The sequence below is a fragment of the Corvus moneduloides genome, chromosome 9, assembly GCF_009650955.1.
Source record: "Corvus moneduloides isolate bCorMon1 chromosome 9, bCorMon1.pri, whole genome shotgun sequence".
NCBI lineage: Eukaryota > Metazoa > Chordata > Aves > Passeriformes > Corvidae > Corvus > Corvus moneduloides.
The window spans coordinates 22,939,081-22,955,121 of NC_045484.1; the positions used below are offsets into that span (position 1 = coordinate 22,939,081).

General features: G+C 39.4%; 1 protein-coding gene across 1 annotated transcript in view; it reads right to left on the reverse strand.

Annotated features, from left to right (window-relative positions):
- Positions 1-16,041, reverse strand: part of EIF2B3 (eukaryotic translation initiation factor 2B subunit gamma) — a 98,745-nt gene that overhangs the window by 77,136 nt on the left and 5,568 nt on the right. The window contains exon 3 of the mRNA XM_032117746.1: positions 1,498-1,657. Within this exon, the coding sequence (XP_031973637.1) occupies positions 1,498-1,657 (160 nt within the window). The remainder of the gene's footprint in view (positions 1-1,497; positions 1,658-16,041) is intronic.

Below are 16,041 nucleotides of genomic sequence, written 5' to 3' on the forward strand. Positions count from 1 at the left end.
CCTGCTTTTAACAAATGACTGAAACAGGCCTGGTAGGGTTCATGTCTAATCTGAGGCAGCTCACAGGAAACATGTCACTAGTGCTGTCCATGGCAGCTCAAGTGGTGCTTTGCGTGGGAGATCTTAGCATTGAGCCCCACAGAAAAACAACAGGGGTGACGAAACACTTTTACATAATGGAATTTTAGTCTTTTCAAGTTTGGTCTTTTACAGATCTGAAAAACCACACACAAATTTTAACAAGTCATGTAGGAAGAGTTATGCTACAAAGTCAAGCACACAGACATAAAAAACAAGCAAAATAAGAATGCGTACAATCTGATGTGTTTATATTTGCAAAGAGTCTTCAAATGATCTTGTTTATCCTCTCAGACCTCCTCACCCCCATCCTGTGTGCTCAGAGCTCACATGCTGGGCAGCTCTATGATGTTTAACCACAGACCCATTCGTTTACAACTCCTGAATGCTCAACTCTGTGCTGTAGCAGTGCTCTTGACAACGTTTTATGTGCCATTAGCACTTAGATTGCCTTTTCAAAAATAGGGGGATAGAGCTGTTTGAGAGTCCAAGTACTAAATGCTTTCAGTCCTACTAACCCACACGTTGCTCCAGAAAAATCTTCATGCAGAGCCTAAGCAGTTTTCTTTTTAAAACTTACTTCCTCCACTTTCAGACAACTGTTGGCTTGCATTTCACTCCTCTCTCAGTTTGAAGCTACACTTTCTTACTTGTATTCTGGTAATGCCTCTGAACTTTAATCAAGGACCAGGACCCACTAAGCTGGAAATAATCAAGGCTCAGCATTTTAAGAGATATCATTAAAAGAAAATGAGAGGTATGGTGTGGGAACAACTGTGTGGTATTTAGTACTTTTAGCATATAAGTAAAACAGGGATAATAGCCCTGCTCTGCCTTACAGCAGTGCTGTGAGAACAGATACATTAAAGATTACAAGGCACTAACTAAGATATTATGGTAAGAGGGACAAGACAAGCATCTAATCAAGTCCTTGAAATCAGTGGGAGTTTTGACTAGCAAAAGGCTCTTGGGTGTGATTTCAGAGGAGTAATTCACTACATACCATGAGAGGGGAGAATTTCTAGAAGTGTTTGTTACCCACCTAGTGCTGGTCCCTACAGTCAGTGTAAAGTTCCCAGCTATAATCTGGGTGATGCTTAGTGCTCTTGAAAAACCTAACGGTTTTAATGTTCATATGTAACAAAAATTCAGGGTTTCATCCAAAACTCACTGAAGTCACCTGGACCTTTTCCCTTAACTCTTGTGAGCTTTGGATCACAGCCTGCAAGATTACATGAGTCTAATACTTAATTCTGAGCTGGAAAAAACCAAGTCACACCCTCACCAGGGAATCTGAGGAAAAATAGGGTATCTGTGCCTTTTTTATTTCTTTTGCTCTGGGACTGATAACTAAACATATCATACATACCAGTGGTTTCTCTATAATTTATTAAGAAATATGTATTCCTACCTACATACCTGGCTTTTTTTTCCCTTTCTGTCCTGGTACCACTTCTGTTGGTTCATGAGTTTTCTTCATCAACATGGAGAGAGTAGCATCATGTGTCCGAAAGAGGTCCACAACTTTATATAAATCAACATCTGTGATCAGATCGCAGCTCAACACCAAGACATCAGTCTGTCAAAGAAGGAAAAAAAACCAACAAACCTTTCAGAGATACAAATTACCACATACAGACTAGCATTTGAGGATCAAAAACCAAATACACATCTTAATTTTTTTTTTTTTTTAAATTTTTTATTTACAACTGCCAAAAATAGCTCCTGGTTTTTACCAGTGTGCTTTTCTTGAGTCCTGCTGTTACTGTTATTTGGTTAATGCATATCCAGCTCTGGACCATAAAGAAAATGTGACCATCTCAATTGTCTTTGTCTGCTCCTAAAGACACAGAAGCCATGGTTTTCAAGACTAACAAGAAATTCTGCAGTATTTTCAACAGCTACTTTTAGTTATATAATGATGTCGAAAAGAAATCTTTCTGAAGAACTCCTTTTTAGCTGACTTTGCATCTGGCTACAAACCGCTGGAAAAGATATTTAAACTATGTTATTTTATCGGGGGACAAAAAAAACAAAGACTATCTAGGATGTGATTTGCTCAGTAATTGCACTGCGATGGTGGGCTCAGTTTAGAAATACATTTCCTAAACCCAGCAATACTCCATTTAAAAAAAAAAAAGAAAGGAAAAAAAAGAAAAGAGGAAGTTAGGCCCTATTTAATAGGAGGCTTGTATTTAATTTTGATCTCAAAGGATTCCAAAGTCCCTTACAAAGTTTTTAAGAGAACTGCTGCACAGATCACAGGAACATTGTCACAAATTAACCAAGACATAGCAGCTTCATTAACAGTGCACACTATCAATATAATCCAGCTAAAAACTCTTATTTAGAAAAAAATTCTGTATTTCATGTGGGTTGTGGAATATGCTGCCAAAAATCTACGAGTTCAGCAATTATCTTCATTTAAACTAATCCTAACATAATATTTGTGCAGCACGGCCTACAGAAAAGTAGCAAATTTCCACTTTTTGTTAATGATCAACCTTCTAAAGGCCTCTCAAGAAGACAGCGTTTCTTTCCTGACAGTTCCCATTTTCACGTTTTCTGCTACCACTTCCCATGCTAAGCCTCCCTGCAGTGTGACATGGCTGCCTAGTTTTGTCTTTTCAAAAGACAATATTGATTAAGAAGGGCATTAGACAATACTTAGTAAAACTTGAATTAATCGATGGAGGATCTACTCTTACTTTTGAAGACTATCTTGGTTTAAAGCAAACTATTTCAGGATTGACCTCTCATTCCAGAAAGGTTTATTATAGAAAAGCTTGGTTTACAGACTTTATCTAACCCTAGGAGATTCCACACTGTAGTTGAGACTAGCTGAGGTCTGGTATTTACATTATTTGACAGGTTCTCCTATAACTGCTAGTTTCACGTGTTTACCAATAAGGCATTGGAATTCATCATGTCACAAACTGTTGGAGCTGCTGATTTGGCACGCTGTGCAAAAGGTCAAGCTCTTCAATTTCCATGTGATTTCTCCCCACTTTACTGAGAAACACCTGGCTGCTTTACAGGAAGGAACAATGTGCAGGTTGAGAATTTTACACATTCAAAACCTGACTTGCATCACTCCTTTTAACATATTTTCAAAATGTGTATTTTATATTACAGTTTTGTCCAGGAAAAGTGTTTTAATTAGCACTTCTCTAAAAAAACCCAACATGCACACATTGGGAAAAAACCCAACAACCCAAACCACTAAAGCAAGTTGCCCAGCCTTCTGGAGCAGCCCTGCTCCAACATTCCAGGGTGTACAAAGAAAATAAGAAAAAAATTCATCTTGGTATGGAAGTAAATCTCCCACTTCACAACTGTAAACTGTGAAGAAACACATATTAAATATCCTGGAAAATCCTGCAAAATTTTCAGATATTCTGTTTTTACAAGAGCACAAATGAGTTACAACGTTTACAGAAAACACCAAAAGGTATTCAAGACCCGTCTAAATAGACCTGTACTTTTCAAACTCCCTTTTTTATTGGAAGAAAGAGATTGCTAGCTTCAAATCTAAATGCATTTGCTCCAGTGGTGAAAATAAGAAATAATAAAATGAGAGAGACTGACCTCCCAACAGTCTTATACTAAGGAACAAGTATCTGGACTTGTAAAACAAACCTTGTAATTATTTCACATTTTACTAAATGCTTTAATCTGTCACTAGTGCAAAAACCCAACAAGCATTTCATAGTTCTGACCAGGCTCCTGGGTTTTTTCTTCTCACTATAGGACAAGCTTTTTGCAAAAACTGAATGCAAGACCCCTGAGGAGCATACGGGAACAGAACCACCAAATGTCTGGTTGCCATCTGTTCTACCCATTTACTCTCCCAATATGTAAATAAACGTCAGTGAGCACAGGGACCAGTGAAACACACAGTTGCTCTGTAAAGCCCACATTTCTGCCTCTCCTCCTGATGAGCAGAGCAGTGGCCTCAGAAGCACGCTGAGAATACACCATGAAAGGCTCTTTTGGGACTTGACAGCCTCCCCTTTGAAACACCACCCCCCTCATAAATAAAGCCCTCACTGTCTAATGGATGCACTTTTTTTTCCAGTGTACAACTCCTGAACGAATAAACTAATGGCTGAATGAAAAAATAAACTATCCTAGAACCTTAGCAGAAGTGTGTGTTTTTCTTTACGTTTTCAGGGTGGGTGTAGAAGAAAGAAAATAAATGGTAGAACTTGTGGGTTTTTTACATATATACATGCCAAATAAATGCAGTGCACCTTTCCCAATGAACCACTGATACAAAGAAGAGAAGTACGTACTTACTACATGCACTCACGTGCTAACAAGGGGTATGTGAACATACTTGACTTCATGAATTATGCAAACACCTAAGTATACACACACATCTCTTAATGAAATACATGTAACAATGATTACATCAACCCCAAACTATTATACAAACAGACGATAAGAATCAACATGAACTGATTAAAAAACCCCAGCAAGAACACACCTCAAGCAGAACGACTACAAAGGAAAAAAAATGCACACACAAATGCACTCTCAACAATGATTACAACCATGGGCAGGGCAAGCCAAGGGTCTTAACTCAAGGAGGACCATCTAATGGATGAAGCATGAAATAAATACTTGGAATATCTGGCATTTTCCTGCTCTGCCGAACTTGATACATGCCATTTTGTCTCTACTACTTCTATGACAAAGAGAAGCCCTCATTAACAGACCAGGGCTCTACCACAGAAGCTGCTGTACAGAGCAGGTGAAAAGGTCATCAAGCATAAGAGAACAGCAAAAGATTTTGGGTTGAGGAACACAGGAGAATATTGCAGTGCTGCTCACAGGGACAGCAGCCCTGCCCTGCTGGTAACACAGCTCACGTTTTTGTGAGCATCACAAGAGCCACAGAAAAGACAAGGGGAATATGATGCTCCTTGGAAGAGTTAACTTGTGCCTTAGCAATCCTTTTTAACCTCAGATTTGCAATTCACTCACTCAAATGAAAATTTGAGACTAGGCTACTGATCAGTGGAAAAAAGTGGGATTCTGCAGAGAACATCCCACCTATGATCCAAGTTTCAAGAAGACCCTTCTGCGTCCCTACTGACTTCATAAATTTTTGGAGCTCTGGGCTTCCAGTCCAACCATCCCTGAACACACAGTATTCAGTCAAGTCAAGTATGAAAACATGGCACTAAGGTTCCCAAATCTCCACTCTGCCTTTCTAACACTGGCTAACAGCACATCACCATCAAATGTTATGAACTGTGAAACGGTCAAATATGAAATAAGTTAAACACTTTATCCGGATAAATAAAACAGTGTAACATAAAACATGAAGAGATTTATACAAAATAGAGAAAACAGTAAAGAAAAAACACTGAAAACCAGTATGTCAACAATTATATTAAGCTCAGCCCAATATGGAAAATATACACAAAAACAAGACCAAAAAGCAGATTGTTTCAAGAACTCGGATCAAGACGACCGATTTAAAAATAGAAAACATGTTTTCAATGGAACTAATTCATACCACAGATCAAAAGATGGATGCAATTATATGGTGTAATATACCAGCATAAATAAAAAGCCTTGGACTTTCTCACACCCTGCATACAAAGGCAATGCTAAAAATCCTTTTATATTAGGCAATTATTGCTGGAGCCCTTATGATCAAACAGGAGATGTCAAGGTTTCCACAGACAGCTGGCAGCAAATTATGAATTTTTAGGGGTATTCACTATGCTTTTTCTATCAAGTATAGACAAGGGCAGGACCTCATAGCCTAAACTGCTGATGGCCTCAAAAACAGCAGACTAGAAAATGAGAAAACATGTGTTGCAAGGAAACTGTAATATGAACAAAATCAGCCTCGAGAGAAAGAGGAAAACAAATGTCAGATTTCATCATAAACAGAAAAGAAGCAAAACATCCACAAGCAGTAGAACCAGCTTCTAACAGAACTGAAAACAGACAAAACATTGAAGTTAAATCCTAAAAGTTTCCAATTGCAAAGTATTACAGCTGAGACTTTGACAGAAAAAGAAAATCAAGAGATTAGATATACTCAACCTAAGTTAATACATGCACAAACAGAGAACTTTGCATCACTTCCTGCAGTGTCACCAAACAACAGGGGAGAGAGAGAGAGAGGAACAAGTTATAATTATTGCTGGAATTAAGACTTTTATACACAATAGCCTGGAACTTCACCCACATGTTGCATTAACAGTGGAGTTTGTGTGTAATGCTTTTTATTATTCTAAAGAGTGGAATAGGAAAAAACAGTTTGGCTGTGGGCAAGCGTTTTGATTGCTTGTTAGCATTCTCCAGGCAAAGCCAAAGATACCTCCCAGCAATTGCATTACTCACTGCTCTTCAGATCAGAAACTTACATCCAAGGCTTTAGAGAATCCCTTTTTATCTCAGTCTCCATTAAGAGACCTCCAGTTTCCACACCTGTTACCTCTTTGAAGCTCTGCGGCTGTTGCTGTAACTGGAGCAGAGAACGTCATTTATTTTTTGAGGTCTGTAAGATCTTGTTAGCTACCAGCTGAAATGGCCGCCTTTGGCTGGGAATTCCCACTCTGATTTTGTAATGTCCTTGATGGCAAGATTCAGAAGAAAATCATGATTTAGTACTTTACTACATATATGAAGCATTTACCTACTCTGCTCTCACCTTGCACCAGGAAGTTTGCTGTAGACCAGCACCTTCATAACTCTTCTGTGGAGAGAGGACAGTGAAGGCACAGAATGTCCCTCAATCTGAAATCCAGCAGCAACCTCTCCTCATTAAAGGATGGAAGACTTATTTTTTTAAAGACATGTGTGAAAGAAGCTTCTTAGAGGCTTCTTTTTTCCTTAAAAAAAAAAAAAAAAAGAAAACTGAAAAGTCTAATGTGGGAGCCAAGGGAGTCTCTTCTAATTTCTTGGATGGCCTTGAATTCATCAGGTGAGGATATCTTAAGGCAATGTGAATGCCTTCACATACGTAACCTGTCAGCATCACCGTTTATCTTCTCAAAGAAAGCTGGAAGAAAGATGCCAGAAGCTGGGGAGGAGACTTAACCCCAGTCCCATCATATGGCTCATCCTATGTGTTGTATCAGATGAGATCATACAATGAAAACACCATTTTAGGTTATCTTTGCATCTCACGAGCTACCATTAAAAATCAGTATTTTTTAAATTTACATACATATAAGCTAGGAACAGGAAAGATATTCAAGCCTAGAAGGCATCCTGTCTCCTCCCAGAAGGAAGTCTTGTTACCAATGCTCAAACTGACATGTGGGGTGGAAAAGAGTAATTTACAGTTCTCAGCAACCAAACCCAGAAGTTTAGAGATGAACCGAAGTTCATAAACTTATTAAGGATGTTTTCAAAGCAGGACATTGGTATTATGACACTTATTGAACTGTAAAACTTCTGGTCTGGAACATTAGCTTTGCAATCCACCTTTTCCTCTGGTTTCAACTAATTCAATTTTGTCCTACTTATACAGTACTCCAAAAGTAATTTTCCCAGTTTATTCCTCTACCCACATCACTCTTCTTCACTGGTTTTATTTTCTATCACATCAAGCACAAGCTGTTTACCTTCCTTTTAATAGCCTATCCCTTCCACTTGTCATGCACTTAGCAAATCTACCTCACATCAATACAGGATGACAGCTCTAGAATCTATTTGTGTCTTCTAAAGGGTGTGGCTTTAGCCTCTGCTTTTTATCTTTTTTTTTTTAATAAAAGAAATTTGCTACCCTTACACTGACAGAACACTGACAATTGTCATCCTGTCAGTATGCTGGGGCACCAGACTGACACAGTTGATCCTATCTTGGTAGGCTCTCTCATTTGTCTGAGATCAGGGTCATCTCCTGGGTTTATGTCCTGATCCTGAGTATGCCACAGAGGAGACTGTTTTTCCCATCTAAGTGCATCCAGAAGTGTGCACCATGCCTGCTAAGGCTCAGGAGAGCACCCCAGAACTCAGACCCCAAATTTGCCAGTTCATGGAGGGTAAGCATGGCAAGGAAAATTCTTTCCAGGCTCAATGCAGTGCACGGACAGATCCCTTCTCCACAGGCACAACTCCAGAAACAAATGGCAGTCTCCTTGTCACTGCTATTCCTGGAAGGCAGGTTTCCAGGACTACCTGGACGGCAGCACTACCAGACCTGCTGCGCAGCTGATCTTGGACTCTGCCTCACATGAACAGAGGGGAGGACACAGCAGTCAGGCTCCAACCTCAACAGCAGCAGCGCAGCAGGAATTGCTGCCAAAGCCCAGAGCTCAAGCCCAGGCTTAACACTTAATGTAAGCAGAGCCTTAGGCAGTCAGGTGCTGCAGTCATACACACAATAATAATAAAAAGTAGTCCTAATGGAGCTCAACCAGCTCAACTTATTGAAGGGAAAGAAGGCCTCTGCCCACAGCCAGCAATCACCTTGACTGCAGATCTCTCGGCAGCACAACAAAAAGCAGGAACGACCAGATTCAGGGGCTAGGAACCAGGGATCAGTGTAGGAATAAAATGCGAAGAGGTTTAAGAGGGAGAATAAGTATAACCTGGAATAAAATATCAAAGTATGTAACAGGCAACTCATACATTCTAGTAGATGAAGAAAGTCTTGCCATATTTCAGAAACACTTTCACTAAGTCATCCCTAAGTTTCAGGGCTAACAGCCCCAACCAGTGAGTGCAAACTCCCATACAGACTAGAAGATCATAATGGTTCCTTGCAGTCTCAAACCAGACAGTAAATAAAAACCAAAACATACAGCATGTGTCCTCAGGAATCATTCTGCCATCCTGCAGCTAGTATCAGCACGATCTTAAATTTTAAAAAACTCTTTCCAAGGTCAAAACAAGTAATTACACAATGCCCAGTTTCAACTCTGCTTCAAAAGAAAACCCAAATTCTAAGGTACTCTGCAAAGCACAGGCTCCGTGAGACAGCTCAGTGGCACTGCTACTGTGCATCAGCCTGCACAGGAGTGACAACCACCTGCATGAAACCCCCTCAGCCTTGTTCAAATGTTGGGGCTCTTTTCCTCGAAACACTAATCATGCCATGGTAAATAAAAGCACTGTTATAAACTGTAGATTCCTAAACTATCTTCCACACAGTATCATTTTCTCCTCTAGCACCTTTCCAATTTTTCCAGTGGTGTTTGGTCTGCAGCAACTGCTGTTGTAAGAAAAATGTTATGAAAACTTCAAGACCTCCACTGCTTTTTCCAGCACTATTAGCCTACATCCAGAATTTTCACCATCTTCCCAAAGAAGATAATTGAATTTATATTACAGAAGAATACATAAATTTGCTTCAAGAAAATATGAATGCACATTTGCTTTTCCATTTTCAGCACAGAACCAAGGAAAAATGAGGTAACCTGTTTGGGTTTCCCAGTTAACATAGCATGATAAAAATGCAAAATTAAATTCCAGGCATCTTAAAGTCCACTGATCTTCACCATGGCTTTCACCAAATTAAACAGTGACATAAATCCAGTGCTGAGAGGAGTGACAGTCTCTGGGATAGCCTGTACTGTTCACAGCACCACATTCCTATTATCAATGTTACACAACTGTACCAAGCTGCAAAACCGGACATGGGAAAACCCTCTCCAGCACAGTAAGTCCATGGGCTGACATTTAGCATCTCCTTCCTCCCACATTCCCCAATAACTGGAACTAGGTACTTAGACTCCAACACATAGTTGTGTCTGAACAATTCCATTTTCTCTTTCAGGGGAGGAATATCACCTGCAATGATACCTTTTTCGGACATTTTTCTGGAAGAACATTCCTTCCTTGCCACCTGCAGCCTTTTTTACTTTGTTTCTAGCCTGTGGGATTTCTCCTTGTGTATTTTCCCCATGTTTGGATCTTAACAGCTCCTCCCTCATAGAAGGTTCGGGCTTTTCATGGTAATTGTGGGCATTACAGCTGTCACAGTGTCATGGTTAAAGGACAGTAAGTTATTTACATAGGGCAGCTGTATATACTTTAAATAGGGAAAATGAAAGAGGATTTACCAAAATGGAACACTACTATTTACTCCCCAAAAATGAAAACTAGTAGTGGCTGACAGAACCAGGAAAATATTTTTACCAGGATGCTTTTAAATAAATTACTTCAGCTACATACATGTGCAAAGAGCTTGCTGTGTCTGCAAGTAGAATAGGCTGAATTTGTGTAATTCATCAGAAACCACAGAGGACCTAAATGAAAACACACACTGTAATACAGGAAAAGCACTGACCATTAACTTCTACATGGGAACAAGAGGTATTGGTTAACATAATGAGCACAGGCCTGGAGTTCCCAGGAGCATGAAAAGGATAAGGACATGCAGTGGGAGATGCAACAATTGAAACTGACAGGCATCTCAGGTCTGTCAATGACTCTTCTTGCAAAACACCTAGGGTTTTGTCGGCCTCTATAACGGAAGGCATCCTCTTTAGCTGACAGTGGGCAGAATAGTAAATGCCCTAATAATCATTCTTGATCCAACCTTCACAGCTAGTTGCCTTACTCAAACTTCTGGTGTTTTAGCCATTATCCATACTAAACCTGGACAGCAAAATAATTTAATTAGCTAGAGTCTTCTAAAGCTGAGTAACATTAAAAAAAATAAAATAAAACAACAAAGAAGCAACGCCAACAATTGCTGAATTGGCTACCCTGCCAGGAAAAATAATGATCAGCTGAAAGTCCTGAACACATTCTTCAAGCACAGAGTCAGTCAGTGCTGCATTGTTCCCTACAGCCACACAGCCTGAGCACCTGCCTGTGTAACTGCTTTCTACTAAGACAATCAGCTGTGCTTTGGGAATGGGACTTGGGCATGCAAGCTGTAATAAATTTTGCCTAGTGCCTTCAGTGGTGGCAGCTTTCAGTAAGAGAGAGGGAAAAAAGATGCTACATACCCTGTGAGCTGCCATCTGATACATCTGCTTTCCCCACTAACATTGTGAAAGGCAGAATCAGAAAAACCAGCAAGACAGCATTTTCATTTGCAATTTTAAACACTTAAGTAAACAATGTTTGCTGTCAAGTGTGCTGGAAGAAAATGATGAAATTCTTTTTACTACTTCAAAACAGATTAACAGAATATTTAGTTCAGTCTTGCTAATATATAGAGACCTTGTCTTTTACAAATGAATTTAATTTGGGTTTTTTATTTCCACTGACAGTACAAAAAAATGCATAACTCTATATTATGGGGACCTCAGCTTTTCTTTCCATGCTCACCAAACTCTGCTCAGTCGTACCAAAAGGATTCAGATTCCATCTTCCAGTCGTTCCAGCAGGCTTACTTACATCATGTGTTTGGAAAGGAGATTTTTCAGCAGAGGAAGCGGAGCGCTTCGCCATGCTGGCCAAGACTCCACGGATCAGTGACCCTCAGCAGCACACGGACCACCACTGTGACATCACACTTTCCACAACACGGATCCCAAAGATGCACATACCAAGAGAATCTGGAGTTTCAATCTTTGTTTATTTGTTCAAAGAAAGTTGGTTTTTCTTCTTCTTTTGGTAGCTTTTTAGGGTTTGTTTTGCTTTATTTTTTAAGAGCTGTATTACTTTGTAATCCTACTTTTTGAAACTGAGAAAACCAGGTGGACCACCTGAGACGAGACATTTCTCTCACAAGCACTCACCAGCGATAGCAGCAGAAGACAAGCTGATTAATTCACACCATATTATTCAGGGCTTCCATTAACATAGCTAAGGGCTCATCAAGAGAGGAAAATATGAAATTGTTCCATTGCTGTTACTGTGCTGGAACACCACATTTTAATCACTGCCTGGAGTATAGCTGAGTGACACAAGGGAGAGAAATGCTTAATAGAAGACAAAAATAATATAGTCTCAGTGAAGACAAATGTTTGATCCAGGCACACCCAATCCACCCGAAACACAGATTCATGAGTTAAACAGGTTTTTCAACCTGCTGCCTGGAGAGCCCCAGCCTGGGAGGTGGTGCCAGACAGCAGCTGTGTGGGTCCGGTAAAATTTGGCACAGGAAACAAAATGGTCAAATATTAGAGATGCCTAAATTTCAGAGGAACTCATTTGTAAACTATAGTGACATCCCTTGCATTTATTTTTTTTCCATCAACAATAATCTGCAAAAAGGGCTTTAGCAGCCTGATGAATGGTACAAGCAGAAGGTCACAGAAATACAGTTCTCAAAGGGGTTTCCTGAGTCAGAGTTTTGCCTCCTGCTATTCCAGCTATTGGCCTACTTAGTTTATTTAAAAGAAAACAAAAATACAACAAAAAAACAGATTCTCATTCTGGGAGGAAATTAGGGGATTCTTATCTTGTTTACTGCTGGAAAACTGTCTCACAATCCTATTCTGCTCTGACTAAAACCTTTCTGTAATTTTCAGTCTATGTTTTCTCACAGCAAATTTAAACCAAATTATACTCCACTCTGAATATCTTCTCTTCTCTTCTAGTGTTTGGTCCACATTTGATACATTTGAGTTCCACACCTGCTCAGTATTCCTGGCAAACAACCCCTTCTCATTGCCTTAAGCAAAAGTATTAATTTCTCATGTCTAACACAAAAAAATACTTTACCTGATACATTCTAGTCTTGCATTAACCTTTCCTTCCTCTATCAGAGTGGCTGCTTAACCATCACACTATTTCAGCTAGTACATTCTGAGACATTGAAAGTTACTCTTGGGCTTCTAGCTCCTATTACAAATTTCTTGTTACTATTCCCCAAAATCACAAGTTCTGTGTTACTAGCCAAACTCTATGTGCTATAACTGTGCTGTAACATGACAGGTGATGGCACACATTTTGCATACTGGTCCTGTGAATCAGCCAAAGGAGGTCTACTGAACTGCAAGAGAAGACCTCTAAGAATGGCAGCAGAAGTCAAATAAATGAAGACCTATATCTGGACTGCAAAAAACCACACAGGACATACCAGAAGACTTTACAATATGACTTGAAAAAAGCACGTCCATTAATACCAGCTACAGAGGAAAAGCCTCCCTAAGTGAGCCAGGGGATTTAATTATATAAAAATTCAAGGAACATCAAAATAAGTTCACTTTTTAAAAGGCTACTCCCCATAATAATGAAAAAAAATCACCACTGAAAGACAAGCTGCCTACAAAAAACTGCATCATCTGCTACCACAGCCTGCAGCAGACAACACTCAGTCTCTTCTCTTGCTAGAGAAACTCTCACAACTGAAACTGTCAAGACTTTTACTGATTTTCCTATTACTCAGATTCAACTCATCTGAATGCTCCATCCAGTGCTGCTTACCAATGAAAACCAGAAACAAGGACTAGTAATAGTTATTGAGAAGAAAGCAATTATACATGATTTTAAAGAAAAGCCATATCTCTTACACAGAACCCCTTCCACACTGCTCCACGTAATTAGCACGCTTAAGATGCTAAATAAAAATAAATAAAAACAAGATCATGGAACCTACTAAATTACACCCTAGTCCCTGCTGTGTCCACCTGCAAAATCAGGCTGTTTTACTAAAAATGCCAAACACTGATGACATTTAAAAACCCCTATCTTGAAGCAGTATGTATGAAGAAATTTCAGAAAAAATCCAGAGCAAGATTAGTGTTTTCTCATCATCTATGGAGGAGGTATTCAGTTGTTCATGCCCAGGGCTAGATTAAACCTTCCTTACACTCAAATTGTTTGCTCTTTCATCCCTAATGGAAATTTAGCTTTTAGAGAACCTGATTCTTAAGAAAGCAAACTATTTCTTCCCCCACACAGATTCTCCAGGCTGCTAGAAAAGTGTGCAAAGGCAACATGCCTCCCATGACTGTAATGGGTGAAACAGAGACCTCTAAACACCCCTATGGTGGTAAAGCTGCAGTTCAACAACAGCATTGCTATACCATCAACTGTGAGTGTACAGCCCATGTTCTACCACTTCTAATCCTATATATAAACAAGAAAATAATTAAATCTTTGGAGCTTTACTTTCATTTTTGTATTTTGGAAAGCCATTCATTAGCAGTCCTTCAAAGGATGAGCAGAAAACTGGGAATTTAAAGGGCCAAAAGAATAAACTGACAGTGATATTAAAATTGTTTGAAAACCCAAAGACTGGACATTAAAATGCTACCCATGAAAGCATGGGTCATAAGACAGACCATAGCAGGATCCTGAAACAAACTGCATTCCAGGGAAATGCTGGGATGGTCCATAGGAGGGCAATTAAGGGATCTGTACAACAGCTGTCACAATGTTCTTTAACAAACTGTTTTCATATCCCTGTATTAAACAAAACATTTAAGAAATAAGTAAGTCCTACACCCACTTTTTTACTTTTTGACAGCATAATTTTAAGCGCTGCACTTAGTGTAAAACATTGATAAGTGTCATTTTTTTATTTGGTAATATAAACACAGGCAAAAAAATCCCAAAGTTTCTACTTCATAAACTGCAAAATTATTTTTCAGTTACTTATATTCAGACTGACAGATTTCCAGATTGAGGGCCTATTTACAGCCATAATCTAGCACACATGGAATAAACCACAACACTGGAAATTCAGAAACTGAACTACAGCTCTAATGAAATTTCCTCAACTGTTTTCATTTAAAACAGCTTCAACTTGTGTTTAATCTCGTCCTGCTGGCTTTCTGAAGGTGGGGAAACAGAGTATGTAATATTACACAGAATATGTAACATCATAAGATTATCTTATGCATGAAACTGTAAGAGATTTGAGACAGATGTCCACTTTCCAGTACTGGTACAAATTTCTTTAATAATCCCAGGTAAATCACTTCACCTCATTATGCCTCAGTTCTCCATTGTTGAGCTGTGAGGACAAACTAATTAATGGTGTTTGCTATTCAGATCCCAGAACTGAATGTTTAATAAAACCAAACAAAACAACCCACTACACAAGTCAATTAGAGAACTACTGGTAAAAAACAGGCGAGACTGACACCCGGGCCTAGGAATCCACAAAGTGAAGCTTACAAGTTTTCTGGTGTTCACTGCTTCTCAAGCAGGTGCCTTTAGGAATCAAGTTTAGCGTAATACTTTTATTGTATGAAGGATCCAAGAAAAGGATACATTCAGACTGGTAATGAACATGAAAACCCTAATGAAGCTGCTACCTTGTCAATCAGGTGTAGGCTGACACAGCCAAAAATAACAAGAAGACTTCCAATAGAGCAAAGAACTTGCATCTAGTATATCAGCTTTTGAAGCAAGGATGTCAAAAACCTTACTGTGTGTGCAGAGTGGGCAAACAGCAAATAAAACTTCAATGGATTTCCTTTGCTCTCATGAACTTCTGAACAACCAGCAAAATGTAAGACTGGCAGAGTCAGATGCTTGCTACTGTGAATGAAGAGTCAGTCTTACCTGCCACCAAAAACACCAGCACCATAAAGAGAGAAAACAATGGAAACTACATTTCCTTTGCCCTTACAGGTTTTGCACGTACGTGTTCTCACGCTAATACTGAATGCAATTCTGTAAGTCTTATCTTGACATCTAAAGTATCAAACTTCATTAACCAAGGTGCAGCACAACAGAAAGGCCCGAAACTGCAGGCACAGCAAGCAGCAGCGAGACTCCCTTCAGTCAAAGCTAGACAAGGCAGCAAGTCATGAAATGTTATGATTTCGAGTGCTTTATGAACATCTCAGGATTTGTGATCAGCAATTCTGCTACCCTTAGACATATTTCTTACTGTGCATTTATAATCTTGGCTTTACTCCCTGTCACTTGCACGGTACACAAGCAAGTTGTCTATACTGTGCCGCGTTACCTCGCTTTCACTGAGCATACTTGCTCTTCTGTCTGTGGGCAATTAACTCAATTTGTGACAACTAAGTTTCAGCAACCAGTTTAAACTTCTCATCAGACTTTTGGCATGGGCTGCAAAAAGCCTGCCAGCAAACTATGGCCACAAGAAGCAGTTGTTTTCACCAG